The sequence below is a fragment of the Mytilus edulis genome, chromosome 3, assembly GCF_963676685.1.
Source record: "Mytilus edulis chromosome 3, xbMytEdul2.2, whole genome shotgun sequence".
In the NCBI taxonomy this organism is placed as follows: domain Eukaryota; kingdom Metazoa; phylum Mollusca; class Bivalvia; order Mytilida; family Mytilidae; genus Mytilus; species Mytilus edulis.
The window spans coordinates 49,975,849-49,998,057 of record NC_092346.1 but is presented as its reverse complement, the minus strand read 5'-3'; the positions used below and the strand labels follow the sequence as shown (position 1 = coordinate 49,998,057).

The 22,209-nt window shown below is 33.7% G+C and overlaps 1 protein-coding gene across 1 annotated transcript in view; it reads right to left on the bottom strand.

The window, feature by feature from the left end:
* Positions 1-554: 554 nt before the first annotated feature.
* The window catches only part of LOC139515298 (collagen alpha-1(IV) chain-like), a 120,478-nt gene continuing 98,823 nt past the window's right edge, over positions 555-22,209 (bottom strand). Inside the window, exons 40-50 of the mRNA XM_071304866.1 lie at positions 21,796-21,929; positions 21,235-21,541; positions 20,324-20,377; positions 17,454-17,639; positions 15,420-15,553; positions 7,063-7,207; positions 4,859-5,195; positions 4,441-4,553; positions 3,716-3,921; positions 2,835-2,921; positions 555-2,212 (exon numbers count right to left, since the gene is read on the bottom strand). Coding sequence (XP_071160967.1) covers positions 1,961-2,212; positions 2,835-2,921; positions 3,716-3,921; positions 4,441-4,553; positions 4,859-5,195; positions 7,063-7,207; positions 15,420-15,553; positions 17,454-17,639; positions 20,324-20,377; positions 21,235-21,541; positions 21,796-21,929 — 1,955 coding nt within the window. The 3' untranslated portion in view covers positions 555-1,960. The remainder of the gene's footprint in view (positions 2,213-2,834; positions 2,922-3,715; positions 3,922-4,440; positions 4,554-4,858; positions 5,196-7,062; positions 7,208-15,419; positions 15,554-17,453; positions 17,640-20,323; positions 20,378-21,234; positions 21,542-21,795; positions 21,930-22,209) is intronic.

Genomic DNA, 22,209 nt, shown 5'->3' with positions numbered 1-22,209 from the left:
AAGCATTGTGTATAACTTTCATAACCTTTGGTTGAGGCAAACTAAAGTTAAAGAAAGGAAACGAAAAAATTCAGCATTTTTTCATCTGTTAAGGGCCATAACTCAAGAATGTTTAAAGTGACGTTACCCAATTTCGTTGATGGTGAGGCAGCATCATTTAAAAATTCACACCTAAGGGAGCTACCATTTGATTTTTATGGGGGGGGCTAGGATGAAAAATTTTGTCCTGCATTTATTTTTAGCTGTAATCTCTGTCCTGCCTTTTTATTTTTCACTCTGTTCGGTCCTGCCTTTTTTTTCTTAGTTTATCCTGACTTTTTTTTACCTAAATTGTTGTCCTGACTTATTTTTTTTGCAAGTGTCTCATCCTGCCTTTTTTTTTACTCAAAACTCCTGTCCTGCCTATTTTTTTCAAATTTCATCCTAGCCCCCCCCATAAAAATCAAATGGTAGCTCCCTAAGGGAATGAAAGGACATGTGTAAATGCCTACATTAGATACAATAGTTATCAAAGGTACCAGGATTATAATTTAGTACAAAACATTAAATCAAAATTGGTTGTAAAAAGATTTATTGACTGACTAGAGACAGAATATACTGACTAGATGTTTTAATTTTGACAATACATTCAGCAGACGAATATTGCAAATTTAAAATAAAAGGAAATCAAATTTTTGAAGTAAGATGATTATTTTGAAATTTGTATTACAAATTATTGTACAAAGTCATAATAGAATGATACTATCAAAAAATATAGATAATCGTGCACAATATAAAGTAATAAAAAGTTTTTGAAAGACATTGTGGTACCTGTCCCTTCTTCATAAAACATTCTTATAATGATGGTTATTAATGTAATTCATGAAGTGGAACTCTTGTTTAATTAAATAAAATAATTACCTTGAAATAATTTTTCATAACCAGTAAAATTCAGGAACTATATTATAAAGTAAATGCATTTTGTTCATATCAAGTCCTACGATTTGAGTATTCTCTCCATTTTCATCAATGCAAGTTGATGATAAAAATCATATAACCCCCCATACATTAGCAAATACTAAACATAAAGTATACAATGAAAATTCAAAAAATATACATACAACCATAGCACCTTATGAAACCATTAAAAAACTATTATACAGTTTGAGCTTAATGCAATGATGAAAGAAATAACCATTAAAATCTTACAACATCCCTCCCTAAACTTTTAATTCGTACATCTTTATTAAACTTGCAAAGAGAATTAAACTACAGTTTACTGATATAGGAATTAAATTCAGTACTGAATGGGTCTGAATAGGGCTAAGATAGCATTTTTCAATACTAAACACAAGCCTGTCAATCAGCTGTTATTTTTCTTTCCACCTCATGTAATTTTGTCATAAACAATTCTTTACTTCCTTACATGCAATGTTATACAAGCAAGGTCATTTAGCCCTTTTTGATAAGCCATCTCATATATTTCCAATCAATTAATTAAAACAGTATGCTAAAAAAATATAGTCATGTGTTGACTTTTCCCCTGTTTTACAGACATAAAATAACATTCCCTCATACAACTAGCTTTGGATTCAGTACTGAATTTATCTAGATACATCTGTATTATTCTTTTTTTACCTGTTTTCTGTTTTTCAATTGCTTCAAATTTTTTCTTTCTATCAAATTTTTTTTGGTTTAATTTACTTTTTGTTAAAAAAGAAACTTGCCTACCATCATAGAGTTTTATTCTACAAGTAATATAACTACATTTCACATATAAACTAATAAAAGTAGACATGTCAAAACTGTTTGAGCGAGCAAAGAAATCACAATTTTCTCACACATTCATACATCTTACAGAAGCATAGAATAATTTTTTACATAAACAAATTAACATTTTATTAATTCACATGTATGAACAATCGATTCAGTTTTTAGACAACATGTCAAGTTTAGATTAAAGTCAAAACAACCCATTAAATTAGCTTCTCATACAAACTTGACAACGACCGACTCTTGTTCTTAAGTTTCCTGCTTTTAGAGTTTGACCTTGCGGTCTTCGGAATTGATTAAATTGATCTATTGTGGCTATCCAGTAACTGAGAGAAGTGGCATAATAATTACATGTGCCTCTACTGTGGCACTCTATAAATGGAGCAGCTCTGAAATCTTCTAAACAAGATCCAGGGGACTGCATATTCTGACCAGATCCACGGCCACCAGCTCCAGTGTTCTGAAATACATAAATAAACAATGAAATAACAAGAAAAACAATGTAAGGGGAGATAGTTCATAGAGAAAATTGTTGGTGTAACAAGATGAGTTTAAAAGCACCATTACTATTCAATATCGTGTACTATATAGCTTTGAAATATCAGCATTTTGCAAAACAAAAATATAGGGTACCAGGTAGTAAATAAATGGGTTAAAAAAAATTGTTAGATCAATATTCAAGGCATTTTTCAGCTTTCTACCTGGATCAACTATTATTCTATTATTATTATGTCTCAACCTTTCTGGTGTTCTTCTGAACATGCAGAAAGGAATCATTTTTTCATTATCTTCAAACGATGTATTAGTTTTTTTATTTGATATCTGATATACCAATTTTCAGATTAATATTAGAACATATAAAAAATCTAGTATGCAGGTGCGTGAGAAAACAATTATTCCAAAAACTAACAATTAGAAATCAAATTTTTCAATAACAAAAACAAAATCATCTGCATAAGTCCTAAAAGACCCTCCATAAATCAGATTTAAAAATGCTTCATCTTGACACCTCAAATAAACTCATTATTTGCAATACTGCATGTAATATTCCAAGCTCAAAAAGCTAATTGCATGGAACATACCATCAAGAAACTATATCCAATCCACATGCTGCTAAATCCTACTGGACATTCTGGTAGTCTCAATGTTTGACTATGGACTGACATTACCTGAAAAGATTGAAATAAAATACAAACTTATCAATATAGAGGTCAACATGAGACTTTATAGATATGACTAAATACAAATGCTTGTTTACTCTTAAACTACCAAATAGTGTCATCTGCCCAGTGGTCAGTGTATCTTTTTGGCAATTATTGAACACCTTAATTTTTATAAAGTCATAGCTGATAAATTTGTAAATTTTACAAAAACTAAGTTAACAATTCTCTCATGCAAAGTAAATATTGGACAAAATAGAGCTATTTTCTATAGGCCCCTTATTGGTTACACAGGTTTGTATGTATTTACTCCGTTTATGCTGCTTAAATCTTTTTGTACAGTCCAAGCATTCCAGGTTTATCATGATTTTTACTATTATTTTCTTTTAAGTATATCTACATTCAATCTCTCTCTAGATTAGGCAGGTATTTTGAATACTTCCTTGAATCATCCAATCAAATTTTATTATTTTATTTCTTTTCCATGTAGTGAATTTAAAAAAAATGTGGATACTTAGCTAATTTTTATTCATTCTAAAGGATTTTCCCACAATTCTTCCTGTAGTAAGGTCACCCATTTTAACACTCACAGCCCTTGACAACAGGATATAACAGGATTGCTTAGATTTTTTTACTTTTGTCATATTTTTTTAAAAATTTCAAATATTGGTACATTTGTGACTTTAATGGTACAAATGGTTGCAAAGGGGAACAGATCTTAATTCCCATTCAAATATCTATGATATATAAAGGCATCTTTCTTATAATTTTGATATCTTTCTGTCCAACAACCATTCTCTTACCTCTCCAACAGCTTCACAGACAGAACATCTGCTGATGTAATTCTGTAATGGCCGTCCTGAGATTGGATTCATCATTGGTGTCATGGGTTCCAAGGTAGATAACCAGTAACTGTAGTCGTTTCTATTGGCCACATTACAAACGTTATTGATGTTACAGAACATAAATGGCATGGTACTGAATCTTCTCAGACAACTTCCTGAAGTACCTGTTACCATGGAAATAAAAGATGTAAAAAGTAAAGTTTCATGAAAGTGTTAGTTTATCCATAATAAGAAATCTAAAAACAGACTGTGAAGCTTATTATAACTGGCAAAGTACTAAGATTTCTAAAAACAAACAAAAGCAAATCAAATTTTTAATTTCATACTTGTAAAAGTGTTTTAATATTTACTGATGAACATTTTTCTCAGGCAATTCGGCATAACACAGATCATGATAGTTGTTAATTGTATAAACATTATATTCTATTATCTATATTAAGCTGTACATTTAATTTAATTTTCTTTTCTTTAATTTTATAGAAATAGATTCAAACATGGGCACACAACCCCTTTAAAACAGGGAAAAAAAGTTATTTATAGATAAAATTACAGCTATTTTTTGGGTCAAATTATAGTCCTCTAACTCCTTATAATTCTCAGGACTTTCCCCCCTTACGTTATTGAGTGATCTGTGCCTGACTAATCCTTATGATTTAATAGTACATAAATACAAAATTACACACCTAAATCTTGTCCTACAGCTCTTCCATTACCCATTATAAAACTGAGAGAGAAGCCTTCCCACATTTTGCTGGTACCACGAGGACATTCTGGAACCAATGTTGTCTGACTGTGCCTGCAATACACAATTAATACTCACACTGTTTAAGAATATAATACATTACTTTCAGTTTTTTTCCCTTCATGTTTCATGGGTTGTTGTCTAATTGATGTATAATAAGCATATAAATTATCGAATGATGCCACAAATATTCCATTCATTGTTTTTTTGTTATCAAAATAAAGAGGACTAAACACAACAAGAAACAAATAATGTTCGAAAAGTTCATCTTTCATTTTTTTAAGAGGGATTCTGGATTGAGGAATAAACGTTAAAAAGAGCTTAACAACATATATACAGTCGTATTTTATGTAACAAACCTGGCAAAGTATATTCCTGGTGAGACACCTTGTCGACCATTTGGTCCATCCGCCCCTGGACGTCCAGGTATTCCGTCAATTCCTCCTCGTCCAGACTGTCCAGAAAAGCCATCAGGACCAGGATTACCTATTTCACCTTTTGGCCCGGGAATACCTGGCTCTCCTGTCTGACCAGGGAACCCAGAATTACCTCTAGGACCTTCATCACCAGGAAGTCCCCTACGGCCATCATTTCCTGCTTGACCAGGGAATCCAGATTCTCCTTTCTGTCCTCTTGGTCCATCACCAGGGTTTACAATTGGAGCTGGACCAGTCTGTCCCCTCGCTCCCTTAGGTCCTAAAATGTTTAATGAATTTCTAATGTTTTTAAGGTTTTAAACTTGTTATAATTCAAATATTGGGAGTTAAGATGTCAAACTATAGTTGATAAGGTAAATGTAGAAAGAGTTTTCCGCACAAGAGCTGTTAATGTGGTCAGATTTTGTCAGGCTAAAACAGTTAAGGCAAAATGTCCTCTGATTTTTAACAGACAGCAACTGTTCATATCAACGTAGTCAAATCAGCCATTGGTTGTAAATACATATGTTGTCTGATTTGACAGACCAGAGATTTAATGTCAATGCAGTCAGACTTAATTGGAAAAGAACTGTTAATGTCAATGTGTTATATTTTGTCAGACAAGAACTGTTAATGCCAATGTGTTATATTTTGTCAGACAAGAACTATTAATGTCAATGTGTTATATTTTGTCAGACAAGATCTGTTAATGTCAATGTGTTATATTTTGTCAGACAAGATCTGTTAATGTCAATGTGTTATATTTTGTCAGACAAGATCTGTTAATGTCAATGTGTTATATTTTGTCAGACAAGATCTGTTAATGTCAATGTGTTATATTTTGTTAGACAAGATCTGTTAATGTCAATGTGTTATATTTTGTCAGACAAGAACTGTTAATGTCAATGTGTTATATACTGGTTAGACAAGATCTGTTAATGTCAATGTGTTATATTTTGTCAGACAAGAACTGTTAATGTCAATGTGTTATATTTTGTCAGACAAGATCTGTTTATGTCAATGTGTTATATTTTGTCAGACAAGATCTGTTAATGTCAATGTGTTATATTTTGTTAGACAAGATCTGTTAATGTCAATGTGTTATATTTTGTCAGACAAGAACTGTTAATGTCAAATGTGTTATATTTTGTCAGACAAGATCTGTTAATGCCAATGTGTTATATTTTGTCAGAAAAGATCTGTTAATGCCAATGTGTTATATTTTGTCAGACAAGAACTGTTAATGTGTTATATTTTGTCAGACAAGAACTGTTAATGTGTTATATTTTGTCAGACAAGAACTGTTAATGTGTTATATTTTGTTAGAAAAGAACTGTTAATGTCAATGTGTTATATTTTGTCAGACAAGATCTGTTAATGCCAATGTGTTCTATTTTGTCAGACAAGATCTGTTAATGCCAATGTGTTATATTTTGTCAGACAAGATCTGTTAATGTCAATGTGTTATATTTTGTTAGAAAAGAACTGTTAATGTCAATGTGTTATATTTTGTCAGACAAGATCTGTTAATGCCAATGTGTAATATTTTGTCAGACAAGATCTGTTAATGCCAATATGTTATATTTTGTCAGACAAGAACTGTTAATGTCAAAGTGTTATATTTTGTCAGACAAGAACTATTAATGTCAATGTGTTATATTTTGTTAGATAAGAACTGTTAATGTCAATGTGTTATATTCTGTCAGACAAGATCTGTTAATGCCAATGTGTTATATTTTGTCAGACAAGATCTGTTAATGTCAATGTGTTATATTTTGTCAGACAAGAACTATTAATGTCCATATAGTTAATTTGGTAAAACAAAAGCTAATAATGACAAGTATCATACTTTGTTAGCCAAGGATTACAAACGAAAATGAGGTCATTTGTAAGACGAGGCCTTTTAATGTCAATGCAGTCAAGAGCTATAACACTTTATAAATTTTATTAGATTTACTGTCATTGATTTGGAATACATTTACAGTATGTCAATAATTCTGGTCAAATTAGGATTAGCAAAATAGTGTGGAAAACTATGAAAAATATCAGTGTTTGACTTAAGTAGAACAGATAGCAAAATATATAAATTTGTTAAAGAGCTATATCAAATATGAACTATATTGATGTTTAATCCAATATTTCATTACCTGGTGAACCCTCTTGACCTCTGGGCCCACGGAAACCATTACGACCTTGTGCTCCAGGTTCTCCTGGTAACCCTGGCCTACCATCAAATCCAAAATCTCCTGATTCTCCTTTGTTTCCAGGAAGAGCAGCAATACCATCTTCACCCTAAAGAAAACAAATATATCAATAATATGCCATCTTCACCCTAAAGACAACAACTATATCAATACTATGCCATCTTCACCCTAAAGACAACAAATATATCAATACTATGCCATCTTCACCCTTAAGACAACAAATATATCAATACTATGCCATCTTCACCCTATAGACAACAAATATATCAATACTATGCCATCTTCTCCCTAAAGACAACAAATATATCAATACTATGCCATCTTCACCCTAAAGACAACAAATATATCAATACTATGCCATCTTCACCCTAAAGACAACAAATATATCAATTCTATGCCATCTTCACCCTTAAGACAACAAATATATCAATTCTATGCCATCTTCACCCTTAAGACAACAAATATATCAATACTATGCCATCTTCACCCTAAAAACAACAAATATATCAATACTATGCCATCTTCTCCCTAAAGACAACAAATATATCAATACTATGCCATCTTCTCCCTAAAGACAACAAATATATCAATACTATGCCATCTTCACCCTAAAGACAACAAATATATCAATACTATGCCATCTTCACCCTAAAGACAACAAATATATTGTCAAAGATTCACGACCTTGTTCAAACGTACCCAACGTTACTATTGTTGACGTAACGTTATTGTAACGCAAACTTGTATGGGATCTGAATTATAGAATTGAAAGCAACACAACGTCTTTTTATTGCCTACAAAAGCGAAGTACTAACCCTAGCATCATAGCATCTTACATATTGGTACCCTGACCGATGGATAAGCTGAAAGCAGTGAGAGGAGACCACAGAAGCGCCGTAACCAGACAGATTCACAAAACTGACGAGAAAATCAACGAAGGAGAGATCACCCGACGGGACATTCATAGTGCCATTGAAAACCTTGAACGGAAACATGAACTTTTGCAGAAACTAGACGCTGAAATATTGGATTCCTTGGATGCAGAAAGTGTGGAACAGGAAATTTTGGATGCAGACGAATTTAATCAGCATATAGACATTAATATTCGCCGCTACAAAGAATGTGATTTGGAGTTGAGATCAAGTACACCTCAGGACTCGGTGAGTCAATTAACCTCAAGTATCGTACAAAATACTAGTACAACGCATTCATCTTCAAATAATTTCAATCAGAATACAAATCAGCACATGCAAACATCGGCAAGTACAAACTCACAAGGAGAATATGAGATCAACAGAGATCCGCCATTAAATGAAACTTATAAGTTCTATCACAAACTTCCAAAACTAGATTTGCCGACTTTTTCGGGAGAATTACTTCTATGGCAAACTTTCTGGGAATCGTACGAAACTACTGTCCATACAAACCCATCATTGACAAACGTACAACGTTTCACATACTTGAAGGCCCAGCTTCACGGAGAAGCGGAAAGTTGCATATCGGGATTGTCACTTACACACGCAAACTATGAGCAAGCAATTTCATTACTACAAGCGCGATATGGTCAACAAGGAATCATTATTGATGCACATATGCAAAAACTAGTTGATTTGCCAAACCCCACAATGTCATTAAACAGTCTCAGAACATTCTATGACAAAGTTGAAACTAGTATTAGAGGCCTAGAATCGCTAGGACAGTGTCAAACAAATTTTGGAACAGTACTTACCCCCATCATCTTTAGAAAACTACCACCGGAATTGAGAACTACATTGACAAGAGAGCATGATACAAGTACATGGACCATAGACTTACTACGGAAGGCTATAGGTAAGGAGCTGCGCGCTCAACAAGCTGGCCACGCTATGAACACAGATAATTTAACCCCTACCGCATCGTTTGTAACAAAGGCTACAATGAAAGGAAATTATAGACAAGTCAATAGAGTACACTCAAACTCCAGGAACAACACTGAATTGAATAAACCCAAGCCATGCATATTTTGCAACAAATCCCATTCAGCTGTTGATTGCTCAGAGATTAAAGATAATGCCAGTCGTTACGAAATAGTCAAGAAAAAACAACTTTGTTTCAACTGTTTTGGTAAACATAAGATATCAGAATGTAGATCACGATATAAATGTCGTAAATGTGACAAGAGACATCACACTGCTCTATGTAATCAGGAAACTCAAGCACCTGTACCTCCCGCTGATGCCGCCGCCGTCAATACAGTAAATGTTAATGGAGAAGAAAGTAACCCTATGTCAAAGTTTTACACGTCAACACCACAAGCACAGGCACATACCGAGATACTTCTTAAGACAGCAGTAGCACCTGTATGGTTCGAGGATCGGAGCGTGATGTCTAACATTTTACTAGATGAAGGGTCTCAGAAATCATTTATTTCAGAAGATTTAGCAGCACAATTACAACTTAAACCTTGTGGAAATTCTACAATTAGTTTATCAACTTTTGGAAACGCCAACCAGAACGTGAGACACATGGATAAGGCTCAGATTACTTTAGAAATTGAAACTGGTGGATTTATTCCTATGGATGTACTGATAGTACCGCGCATTGCCGCACCCCTCAGTAATGTTACAAATGTCATCGCTTCAAAACTGCCATATCTCAAAGGATTACGATTAGCTAACCCAGTCACAGAGGATAGGAAATTTGAGCTTTCTCTTTTAATTGGAGCGGACTACTATTGGAGTATTGTGCAGGATCACGTGATCAGAGGAGATGGGCCAACGGCCGTAAAATCCCGTTTGGGATACTTGTTGTCAGGACCGATGCATACTTTTACAGGAGAACAATCATCAACAGGAATGTTTAATGTACTGATTCAACATCAGCAAGAGGAACGCAGCCTGGAAAAGTTTTGGGATTTAGAATCTATTGGTGTCAAAGCAGACGAATTAGAAACAACCACCATGAAAGACTTCAATGATGAATACGAAACAAAATGCATAACTTACCAAGATAATCGCTATACCGCAAAACTGCCATGGAGAAATGATTTCAATGAGTTACCTACGACCTATAATGTCACTTTACGCAGAACTTGTAATATGATCGATAGACTCAAAAAGGATACCAACATGCTGAAAATGTATGGCGACATAATTAAGGACCAAAAACGCCGAGGGTTCATTGAGCGGGTAACAGAAAATGGAAACCAGTCAAACAGAATTCACTACATTCCTCACCATGCAGTAAAAAAGGACTCATCTACGACTCCTATACGTATAGTCTATGATTGTAGTTGTCATGAATCACCTCACAAGGCTAGTTTAAACGATTGTCTCATGTCAGTTCCGCCGATGTTAAATGATTTGACGGGAATTTTAGCTAGATTCAGATTACACAAGCACGCAGTGACTACCGACATAGAGAAAGCGTTTTTGAATGTCGAACTGGATAAAGAAGATAGGGACGTCACAAGATTTTTTTGGTTGAGTGATCCATCTGACCCAGACAGTCCACTGATAACTTACCGTTTTAGAGTCGTTCTATTTGGAACTACATGCTCACCTTACATCTTGAATGCCACCCTTATGAAGCACTTCAAACTCAATTCTTGTAAAACAGCCGAGATACTGAAAAACGACCTGTATGTTGACAATGTTTTGTCAAGCTTCTGGGATGAGAAAGAAATGCTGAAATTCTACAGAGAATCACGAGATTTATTGGCAAGAGGAGGATTCAATCTGAGATCATGGACGTCAAATAGCACAGAATTACTACGCTTAGCCCAATCTGAAAAATGCATAGAAAGAGATACGAACATCAAAATTCTTGGTCTCCGTTGGAATGTGAACAACGATCAAATCTCGTTTCGAAACAACATAAATACAACAACGGAAAGGATAATAACAAAACGTGAGATCTTAAAACAATCTTCAAACATTTATGATCCGCTAGGTCTGCTTAGCCCCGTCACCGTCAGAACAAAGATGTTAATGCAATTGTTGTGGAAAGAAAAGTTTGCATGGGACTGCCCTTTACCAAAAGAAATCGAATCAACATGGAGTGATTTGACCAAAGATCTACAATTTGCAATGAACATTGAGATTCCTAGATGTTATTTTGAGTGTTCAGGAATAACGGACATTGAAACAGCAGAATTACATATTTTCACAGATTCAAGTCAACTAGCTTATGGAACCTGTGCGTATCTTGTCACAGAAAAGGAGTCTGCATTAGTAATGGCAAAGAATCGAGTTGCCCCATTGAAAAGTGTCACTTTACCTAATCTTGAACTGATGGCTGCCCTTTTAGGGGCTCGACTTGCGAAACATCTTATTCAAAATCTACATATTGGAAACTTACAAATCAACTTCTGGTGTGACAGTCAGATCGTTTTGAAATGGCTTCAATCAACAAAACAACTCAAAAAGTTTGTCGCAAACAGAGTCAAGGAAATTAAGGAGTCAAATGAAAATCAAAAATGGCATTATTGTCCGACGGATGCAAATCCTGCAGATTTATTAACTAGAGGCATAACAGGAACGAAATTCATAAACAACAGATTATGGTTTCATGGACCCGAGTGGATAACAGACAAAACACAATGGCCAACATGGAGCGGAAACGAAATTGTTGAAAACGAGAATATAATGGAGATTCCCACTAATGAAACCTCAGAAAAACACCACGTCTTACTCACATCTCAGAAACGTCAAGAATTTGGCATACATAAGATTATGGATATCGAACGTTATAGCAGTTTGAAGACATTAATACGTGTTACAGCCTATGTAATAAGATTTATACAAAACTGTAAGTTAGCACGGAGTGATAGAACATTGTCGGAATTAACCGTTAATGAAATACAGCATGCTACATTGACATGGATACAAACGGTTCAGAAATCAGAATATCATGAAGTGTTTAATTATTTCAACAAATCTGTGACAGTTAAGCCGTCTATTGTAAGACAATTGAACTTGTACTTTGGTGAAGAAAATGCACTTCGTTGCCGCGGGAGAATTCAACATGCACCTTTGGAGGAATCAGCTAAACATCCATACTTGTTACCTCCGTTACATAGACTCACTTCACTCATTATTATGGATGCTCATATCAATCATTTACATGAAGGCGTCAACTCTACCGTAACACACTTGCGACAAGTATACTGGATACCTCGAATTCGTCAACGAGTCAAAGTTATTCTTAGAAAATGCGTTAACTGTCGGAAAGTAACAGGGCATGCTTACCAACAACCTGATCCACCGCCACTGCCCAAAGAGAGGTTACACGAGGATATACCGTTTACTGTTACAGGCGTAGACTTTGCTGGTCCTATGTATGTGCGAAATACAGATGATACAAAATCAAAGGTATACTTATGTTTGTTTACATGTGCGTCGACGAGAGCTGTTCATTTAGAACTTGTGAATAACTTATCAGAACCTACATTTATGTTAGCCTTCAGAAGATTCGCCAGCAGGAGATCCTTACCGAAGTTACTAATATCTGACAATGCACTAACTTTTGAAGCTGCCAGTCGAGAAATCAAACATCTTACAAACTCAAATTCAGTGCGCAAAAGTCTAAGCTCTACAGGAACAAATTGGAAATTTATTACAAAGAAAGCTCCGTGGTTTGGTGGTTTCTATGAACGGTTGATTGGGTTAACGAAAATGTGTTTAAAGAAAGTATTAGGAAGTAACTGTGTCGATTTAGAGACTTTACAAACTGTGTTAACAGAGATCGAAGCAACTCTCAATGATAGACCTCTAACAGATTGTTTCATCCGATCTTACGGATCCAGAACCACTGACACCATCACATCTTTTGTATGGTCGAAAAATTACGCGACTTCCGTATCCAGCTAGTGAAAACAATGGACATTTTGAACCAATTAACTTTAACAAACGTGTTCAATTACAAAGAGACATTCTAAACCACTTTCAACAGCGATGGAAATATGAGTATTTGACCTCATTACGGGAACATCACAGAAGTGTAGGAAATAACGAACAATCGATAGCTATTGGTGATGTTGTTCAAATACATGACGAAACTTTAAGAAATTCATGGAAACTCGCCGTTGTCGAAGAACTCGTAAAAGGAGAGGATAATCTTATCAGAACTGTAAAACTTCGCACTAAAAACGGAACCACCAACCGCCCAATCTCGAAATTATACCCAATCGAAGTGAACTGTATTGAATCTGAACCGGAGGATGTAACACGACCCAAGATGTTCCGTCAGGCGAAGTCAGATGCCGTACAAAAGATTCACGAGTGGACAAAATAACTTTTCAAATTATGATCGAAATAGACTGTTCAAATTCAAAGTGATTAATTCTTTCTTTTATGATACATAGACTTTAAAGTTAAGTGATGAATTATGATTTATGTCTTCAATTTAGTCAAATTTTCATTTCATTTCTATTTATATTTCACTTTCGGCGCCCGGAGTGTCAAAGATTCACGACCTTGTTCAAACGTACCCAACGTTACTATTGTTGACGTAACGTTATTGTAACGCAAACTTGTATGGGATCTGAATTATAGAATTGAAAGCAACACAACGTCTTTTTATTGCCTACAAAAGCGAAGTACTAACCCTAGCATCATAGCATCTTACATATATATCAATACTATGCCATCTTCTCCCTAAAGACAACAAATATATCAATACTATGCCATCTTCACCCTAAAGACAACAAATATATCAATACTATGCCATCTTCACCCTAAAGACAACAAATATATCAATACTATGCCATCTTCTCCCTAAAGACAACAAATATATCAATACTATGCCATCTTCTCCCTAAAGACAACAAATATATCAATACTATGCCATCTTCACCCTAAAGACAACAAAAATATCAATACTATGCCATCTTCACTCTAAAGAAAACAAATATATCAATACTATGCCATCTTCACCCTAAAGACAACAAATATATCAATACTATGGCATCTTCACCCTAAAGACAACAAATATATCAATACTATGCCATCTTCACCCTAAAGACAACAAATATATCAATACTATGCCATCTTCTCCCTAAAGACAACAAATATATCAATACTATGCCAATCTTCTCCCTAAAGACAACAAATATATCAATACTAATGGCATCCTCACCCTAAAGACAACAAATATATCAATACTATGCCATCTTCTCCCTAAAGACAACAAATATACCTATATATATAGTTTTATCTGAAAGAAAGCTAATACAGGGCAAAGGTAATAGTTACCAATCATAAACCTACCTGTGAATACTCATTCCTTGAAACTTTTCGTGTAATAAACGAGTATAAAAAATAAAGTTTTTGTGTTCGGTGTACAGCATCTGTAACCTTTGCACCGTACAGAAGGATTTATGTGGTCAGCTAAACACTGTACACAATGCTTCTTTTCAGAATAAAATATAGAAAAATAACATATTTATGAAAGATTTCAATGGCAATTATGGAAACAACTATACTTATTACACACACACAGTGGCCTTCTGTTAGAAAAAGAGTTGCAATGAATATAGAATTATATCAGATGAGACGACCGTCAACTTCTTTGACAAGTATTTGCACATGTTTTTAGTAATCGTTCTTGTTTTGTGAAAATAATGAGACATCTTTAATCATCAACCTACGACCAAATCATTTCTTAAAACAACAATTATGTTTAGATTGAAGGACACATTGATATTATGTGAACAAAACAAAGATTTTTGTTACCGTGTAAGGTCAAAATCGCTCATGCCCGCTTGGTTAGTACCAATATCCGCTGTACTGATGATACACGGTGATGATGTCCTTGTACCAATGATAAAATTTAGTTTTTTTTTGACTAATTTGTGATATCGAAAACCCTGGTGTAATAATTTTTCAGTAATACATAAATTTCTCTCACTAAAATCTAAAACGTTGTTACATACACAAACAAATCTTACAAGTTGAGATATATAAGCACCATAAGACGGTGACAAGGGATAATTAAAAAATCATCTCTTTTATCATAAATTTTGGTATTGAGTTTCACGTTATTGGCATATACTTTGCATAAAAACAATCCCTATAACTATACTAACAAATTATAATCAATGTTTCAGTAACCAGATATGCTTACTGACATTTTAAGGAACAAAGATTATTTAATTTCTGTTTTACACAAGTGCTTATATAGAATTAATGAACAAAAAACGCATGAGAAAATTCTCCAAAAATCATGATGAACAAAACAGCAAGAGAAAATTCTCCAAAAAATCATGATGAACAATTAACAGAGGTGTTAATTAAAGCTAAGCAATGTCAGCTTAAACTTACTGGTAATCCTGAAAGTCCTGGTGTTCCCTCACGACCTGGCTCTCCATTAATTCCATCAAAACCACGCTCACCTTTCGGTCCATCTAATCCACTTATTCCAGGTCTGCCTGGATAACCTTTAGGCCCACTATTTCCTAAAGAAAAATATTGCAACAATGTTGTAATCTGGCATAAATCTTAGTACTTTTACAATAGAAATACTTCAGTTGTAACCAAGGCTTCCAAAATTTCCTGACGACAGCCAGACATTTTACAAAGAAATATTTTTGACGGTCAATGATCAGCTGGATACTTAAATGTAACTCACTCAGAGAGGATGCATAAGATATATGTGTCTAAGTAATTAGAAGTGTTATATGCAATAAAATTATTATAACTGTTTTGTTTTCTTCATTCTAAAAATAAATAAAATATTATCCTCGGTATTGTGTCATTTTTCTGTGTATCGTAATACAGGAACCATCATTGCACCAGTCAGCTTCAGTACCTGACTTTTCTCATGTTTTTGTTTTTGTTTATATAATCTGTCTTCTCTCTGTGAGTACTTTACACTTTGCAAATTCAGGCCATCTTATTTGAAACTGTTGATGACAACTGGCTTTAATTGTACTACAACTTGATACACGTGATACTTTTCTTTTTGTGTATTGATTATCTGACCACGTGACTTTTACAACTGATGCGGTATTTAAAGATAACATTGAGGAGGCCCAATGAAGGATATTGTTTTAAACCGTGTAAAATCTACTGAACAGTGATAACATTTTTCTTTGTACAATTTTCAAACCTGATTTAGAAAATAAGGAATAAATAAAAACATAAAACAGTTAGAGTACCCCAGTATTTAACACGATGTACAGTGTTAAATAATTAATATATATCTGATATCATACTTATTCATTTATAAATATATTTATTTAAAGAATAACTATTAAATATCAGAAAACTTTGTTAAACTGAACGCTCATTTAAAATAATATCTATAAAGCGTAATGAAATAGGATGTTGTTCCGTACACTCTTACATATTTGACCTCATTACCTTATCACCTTTATGTACATTGTTATGCATCATTAGTTCTATTGATAAAGACAAGCTAAGGACACCTCATTAAAGGTAACAAACCTGTAATCAGTGAATGATTTATGGCTTCAATATAACTTATTGAAGGGATGATTGTATGACAGATTGTTGTTATTTAAATAAAAGAAAACGTGTTTTTCTACTTTTTATTGATGAACACAAGCTAAAGACCAAGCTGTACATTTATGTACCCAGAGAATTTAAGTATCTTAAATATGCTGCATTTGTTGTAATAAACCCAATTATGACCGAAATATCTTTGTGAAATAGTATGCCAAAGCGGACATGTCCAAAGCCCCAAACGGACATTTTTAATGATCGATAGTTGATCAAAATTGAAATGACCTTTTTATGAAAAATGCCTTGAATAACAAACCAATTCTATTTGACTGTTTGAGGCTGAGAGCAGCCAGACTTTTTATAAAAGTTTCGGTCAAGTCCGGAATATATGACCCTTTTGGAAGCCTTGGTTGTAACTATAAAATTCATTGTTTAGTCCTACCAAACCATTCTGAATTATTCTTAATTTTTATCATTATATGTTTTTTTTTTTTAAACAGATAACTATATGTAGTACGGTCAATTATACTTCAAAGCAATTATCACCAATTACAGCATCATTACACTTTATGGGAATAATCATCTTTGAAGGATACTTACTATATCACATTATGTAACCAGGGCTGTCAAGTCACACACAATTTTATGATGATTTAGCAGCATTTTCCTTTGAACTATTTTTCTCTCTCTTTTTGATCTTTACAATTTTTCCAAATCTTCTGCATTTGATTTGTAAAAACTTGACAGCCATGACTAACTAGAAGACACCACTTCTCCTTATGGTTCTGAAGAAATGTGAGCCTGTAATTTAGTCATAATGTTGCCTCATAGTGAGATGTGTTTATGGTTTAACCCTAGTTGACAATTTGTTTAAAACATTATAAGACTTACCAGGAGTTCCTGGGAATCCATTATCTCCTGGCTGTCCTTTGATTCCAAATCCTTGGAGTCCTGGATTTCCCTTCATTCCAGGGAGACCATCTAATCCTGCACCTCCATCTTCTCCACGAGGACCTTTGATACCTGGTCTTCCATCAGATCCTGGTAAACCTAGATCACCTGGTGCTCCTCGGAAATCTAAAAATAGAACATAATCATATTCAATGGTATAGGTTAATACATAGTATGGAACTTATTTTAAAATTATTTGATATAAAAACCAGATGCTCCGCAGGGCGCAGCTTTATACGACCGCAGAGGTTGAACCCTGAACGGTTGGGGCAAGTATGGACACAACATTCAAGCTGGATTCAGCTCTAAATTTTGATTGTGATTAAATAGTTGACACAGCATAGGTTTCTGACACAGAATGAATGTAGTCTTATGAACTTAATTTTTTTTTGCCTTTGAGCAATTCACTATGCTGTTGAATATTAATCCTCTCAAAAAAATGTTTGAAGAAATTTTCTTTTTCTTTATGAAATCTGAAATGAGAAAAATTGAACCCCAATTTTTTTTTTCACATCCCCCTTTCCCTTATTCCAAAACTGATCTCAATTCATCTTTCTAATGGAGTTTGCAACAATAACTACTCATTTAAATACATCATAAAATATTAAAATGTAAAAAAAGTGCTTGTTATCACTGAATGGTAAAGATTGTTTTAATTTATCAGTTGGTAGTAAAAGTGAATATACATTGTATGTTGTATAAAACAATGATTTAAGTTGATTCAACTACTATTCTGGACAAAGAAAGATAACTCCAATTGAAAATTTCTTGCTATTGCACAATATTGTGCAATTAGATATTTCTTGCTATTGCGCAATACTGTGCAATTGAAAATACTTGCTATTGCACAATACTGTGCAATTGAAGATTTCTTGCTATTGCGCAATACTGTGCAATTGAAAATTTCTTGCTATTGCACAATACTGTGCAATTGAAGATTTCTTGCTATTGCTGAATACTGTGCGATTGAAAATTTCTTGCTATTGCACAATACTTAATATTATAATTTTGGATCCTGATTTGGACCAACTTGAAAACTGGGCCCATAATCAAAAATCTAAGTACATGTTTAGATTCAGCATATCAAAGAAGCCCAAGTATTCAATTTTTGTTAAAATCAAACTTAGTTTAATTTGGACCCTTTGGACTTTAATGTAAACCAATTTGAAAACGGGACCAAAAATTAAGAATCTACATACACAGTTGGATTTGGCATATCAAAGAACCCCAATTTTTCAATTTTTGATGAAATCAAACAAAGTTTAATTTTGAACACCGATTTAGACCAACTTGAAAACTGGGCCACTAATCAAAAATCTAAGTACATTTTTAGATTCAGCATATCAAAGAACCCAATGGATTCAATTTTTGTTAAAATCAAACTAAGTTTAATTTTGGACCCTTTGGACCTTAATGTAAACCAATTTGAAAACGGGAACAAAAATTAAGAATCTACAAACACAGTTAGATTCGGCATATCAAAGAACCCCAATTATTCAATTTTTGATGAAATCAAACAAAGTTCAATTTTGGACCCTTTGGGCACCTTATTACGAAACTGTTGGGACCAAAACTCCTAAAATCAATCCCAACCTTCCTTTTATGGTCATAAACCTTGTGTTTAAATTTCATAGATTTCTATTCACTTATACTAAAGTTATGGTGCGAAAACCACGAAAAATGCTTATTTGGGCACCTTTTTGACCCCTAATTCCTAAACTGTTGGCACCGTAACTCCCAAAATCAATCCCAACCTTCCTTTTGTGTTCATAAACCTTGTGTTTAAATTTCATTGATTTCTATTTACTTAAACTAAAGTTATCGTGCGAAAACCAAGAATAATGCTTATTTGGGCCCTTTTTTGGCCCCTAATTCCTAAACTGTTGGGACCAAAACTCCTAAAATCAATCGCAACCTTCCTTTTATGGTCATAAACCTTGTGTTTAAATTTCATAGATTTCTATTCACTTAAACTAAAGTTATAGTGCGAAAACCAAGAAAATGCTTATTTGGGCCCTTTTTGGCCCCTAATTCCTAAACTGTTGAGAACAAAACTTCCAAAATCAATCCAAACCTTCCTTTTATGGTCATTAACCTTGTGTTTAAATTTCATAGATTTCTATTGACTTAAACTAAAGTTAGAGTGCGAAAACTAAAAGTATTCGGACGACGACGACGCAGACGACGACGCCAACGTGATACCAATATACGACCAAAAATTTTTCAATTTTTGCGGTCATATAATAAATGGAGAATGTGTCCATGCATTAAAATTTATAAAGGGACATAACTCAAGAACTATAAAATTGAAGTTACCAAATTCAAACTTGATCTGTGGCTGGGAAATTGGTGAACTTTCATTAAGTGTAAAGTAAACAAAGTGTATACAACATTATTACTTCCTATAACTCTATCAACAGGTGGTTTTGTTTTCATCAATACCCCAATGAAAAAGAGATAGGAGGGATTTGACCTGATGCAACTAATCTAAAAGGAACCAAGTCCTATCAAACCACCATAATATCATACATTGTACTGAAAAACAATCTTCGCTTTTATTAAGGTCAAATACCTACTCCCCACAAGCGAGCCTCTGCATGTGGTTTTTAATTTTGTGATTACTTGGCTGTTTTATAGTGACAATTTAATTACTAGACAAAATATTTCATGATTATTTGATTATCTTGTTTAAAAAAATTATAAAAAAAATTATGCGGTTATATTGGCAAAAAAACAATGGATTATGTGATTACTTGGACATCCCCATGAGGGGCATCACAAGTGACATTCACTTTTAAATAAGATCTTACCAAATGGTGCATCATCTCCTGGGGCTCCTGGTAACCCTGGTAACCCATCATCACCTGAAATAAACAGATGTATATATTTAACACAGATAAATACATCACCTTATTCTACCAAGTAATGTATTCATAAAAATACCTATAACAACCTCAGAAGTAATTATCTAGGAACAAAATCTATGTATATGAATATAAAGAAATACAACATGCTTCATAATATATTTTGAATTTTCAAGGTTAAAAAACAATTATTTAATAAACATATTTTGTAAAAACATTCCTATATGGAGGGAAATATCTGCTTGCGCATCCCCCCCTCCTGTTTTCTTCAAAGTATAATTCTTTTTCATGATTGCGAACAATATTATTGCATATTTTTAGTTATTTATAAAATCGACCTTGAACCTAGTGATGTGAAAATCATTAAAGATCTTTCTCTCATTAAATGTAACTATGGGTAAATATAGAAGTAAAATTGCAATCCTACATATAGAATTTTAATTTAGAATCCACAAACAAGTTCCTTACACAAATTTCCGTCTACTTTCAGTAACTTTGACCTTTTCCCTGGTGACCTCAATAACATTTGATAAAAGAAATTACCGGTATATCAAATTATATCACCATTCATTATGATATTTTTTTACTTTTACAATAAAATTTATGTATAAACTCAACGGCAGTCAAATTAAGTTCTTTCTTTATATATATTCCTTGTTAAATTCTATACATTGTACTATATGGTGAAGAATAATGACAGATCTAAAGGTGTCCAGGTTTTTTTTTATGATCAATGCATTTGAATGGTGACATATGGTAAGAACCCTATTTTTCTGCGTTTGGACACCCTTATAAAAATGACTGAATCTGCCCCTGACATTGTACTATCTGGTGTAGACTATAAAACACTATCATACCTTGCCTTCCTGGTTCTCCTGTGATACCAGGTAATCCACCTAGACCATTATCTCCATTGCTACCCCTCAATCCAGGGAAACCAGGTAATCCTGAATCTCCAAGAGGTCCTTGGGTTCCTGGATTACCACTCCTTCCTCTTTCTCCTAATCCTCCTTTGGTACCTGGTAATCCTGGGAACCCAGATCTTCCATCAGGTCCTGGTAATCCTGGGAAACCTTCACGTCCTGGCTCTCCAGTTATACCGTTAAGACCTGGTTCTCCTCTCTGACCGTCTAATCCAGCAAATCCATCTAAACCAAATTCTCCCTGTAAAATATTACTTTTACAATTAGATCTTAAAAAAAGTTTTCTCAAGGTATCCCTTTAAAATTTTGTTTTTAAAATAAGGTCTTTATGAAAAAATCTGACCATACTTTATCATTAAATTGTTGTTAAACAACTCAAATTCATTCATATCTATTAACTCTTTATTCAAAATGAAGAATATGACAATTGCCAATTTAACAGCTGAAATGCCTTTGAGTGTACTTTAATATATCCATATACAAATTAAAACTAACCCTCAACCCCTTTGGTCCAGGGAAACCTGGACGACCATCTGATCCTGGAGGACCTTTTACACCATCTAATCCATACTGGCCTATTTCTCCTGTTGGTCCAGATATTCCTTGGTCACCAGGTAAACCATCAAGACCTATAAAGAAAAATGATATCTTTTGAAAAACTTGCTTGTTGAAGTCATTTGAAACAATCAATCCTAATTTAAGATTAATCACAGTATCTCTTTTGGTATTCTATTCTTGTTTTGCTTTATCCTAAAGATGGTTCAGTTAAAAACAAAAAACAAATATATATATATATATAATAATATCTATATAAATTTTACAGCATACACAACATATTGTTAATAGTTCCTATGACCTCATTTTTCTGTATATATACTTGTCATACAAGTGTGAAGTTTAGCTAGCTAT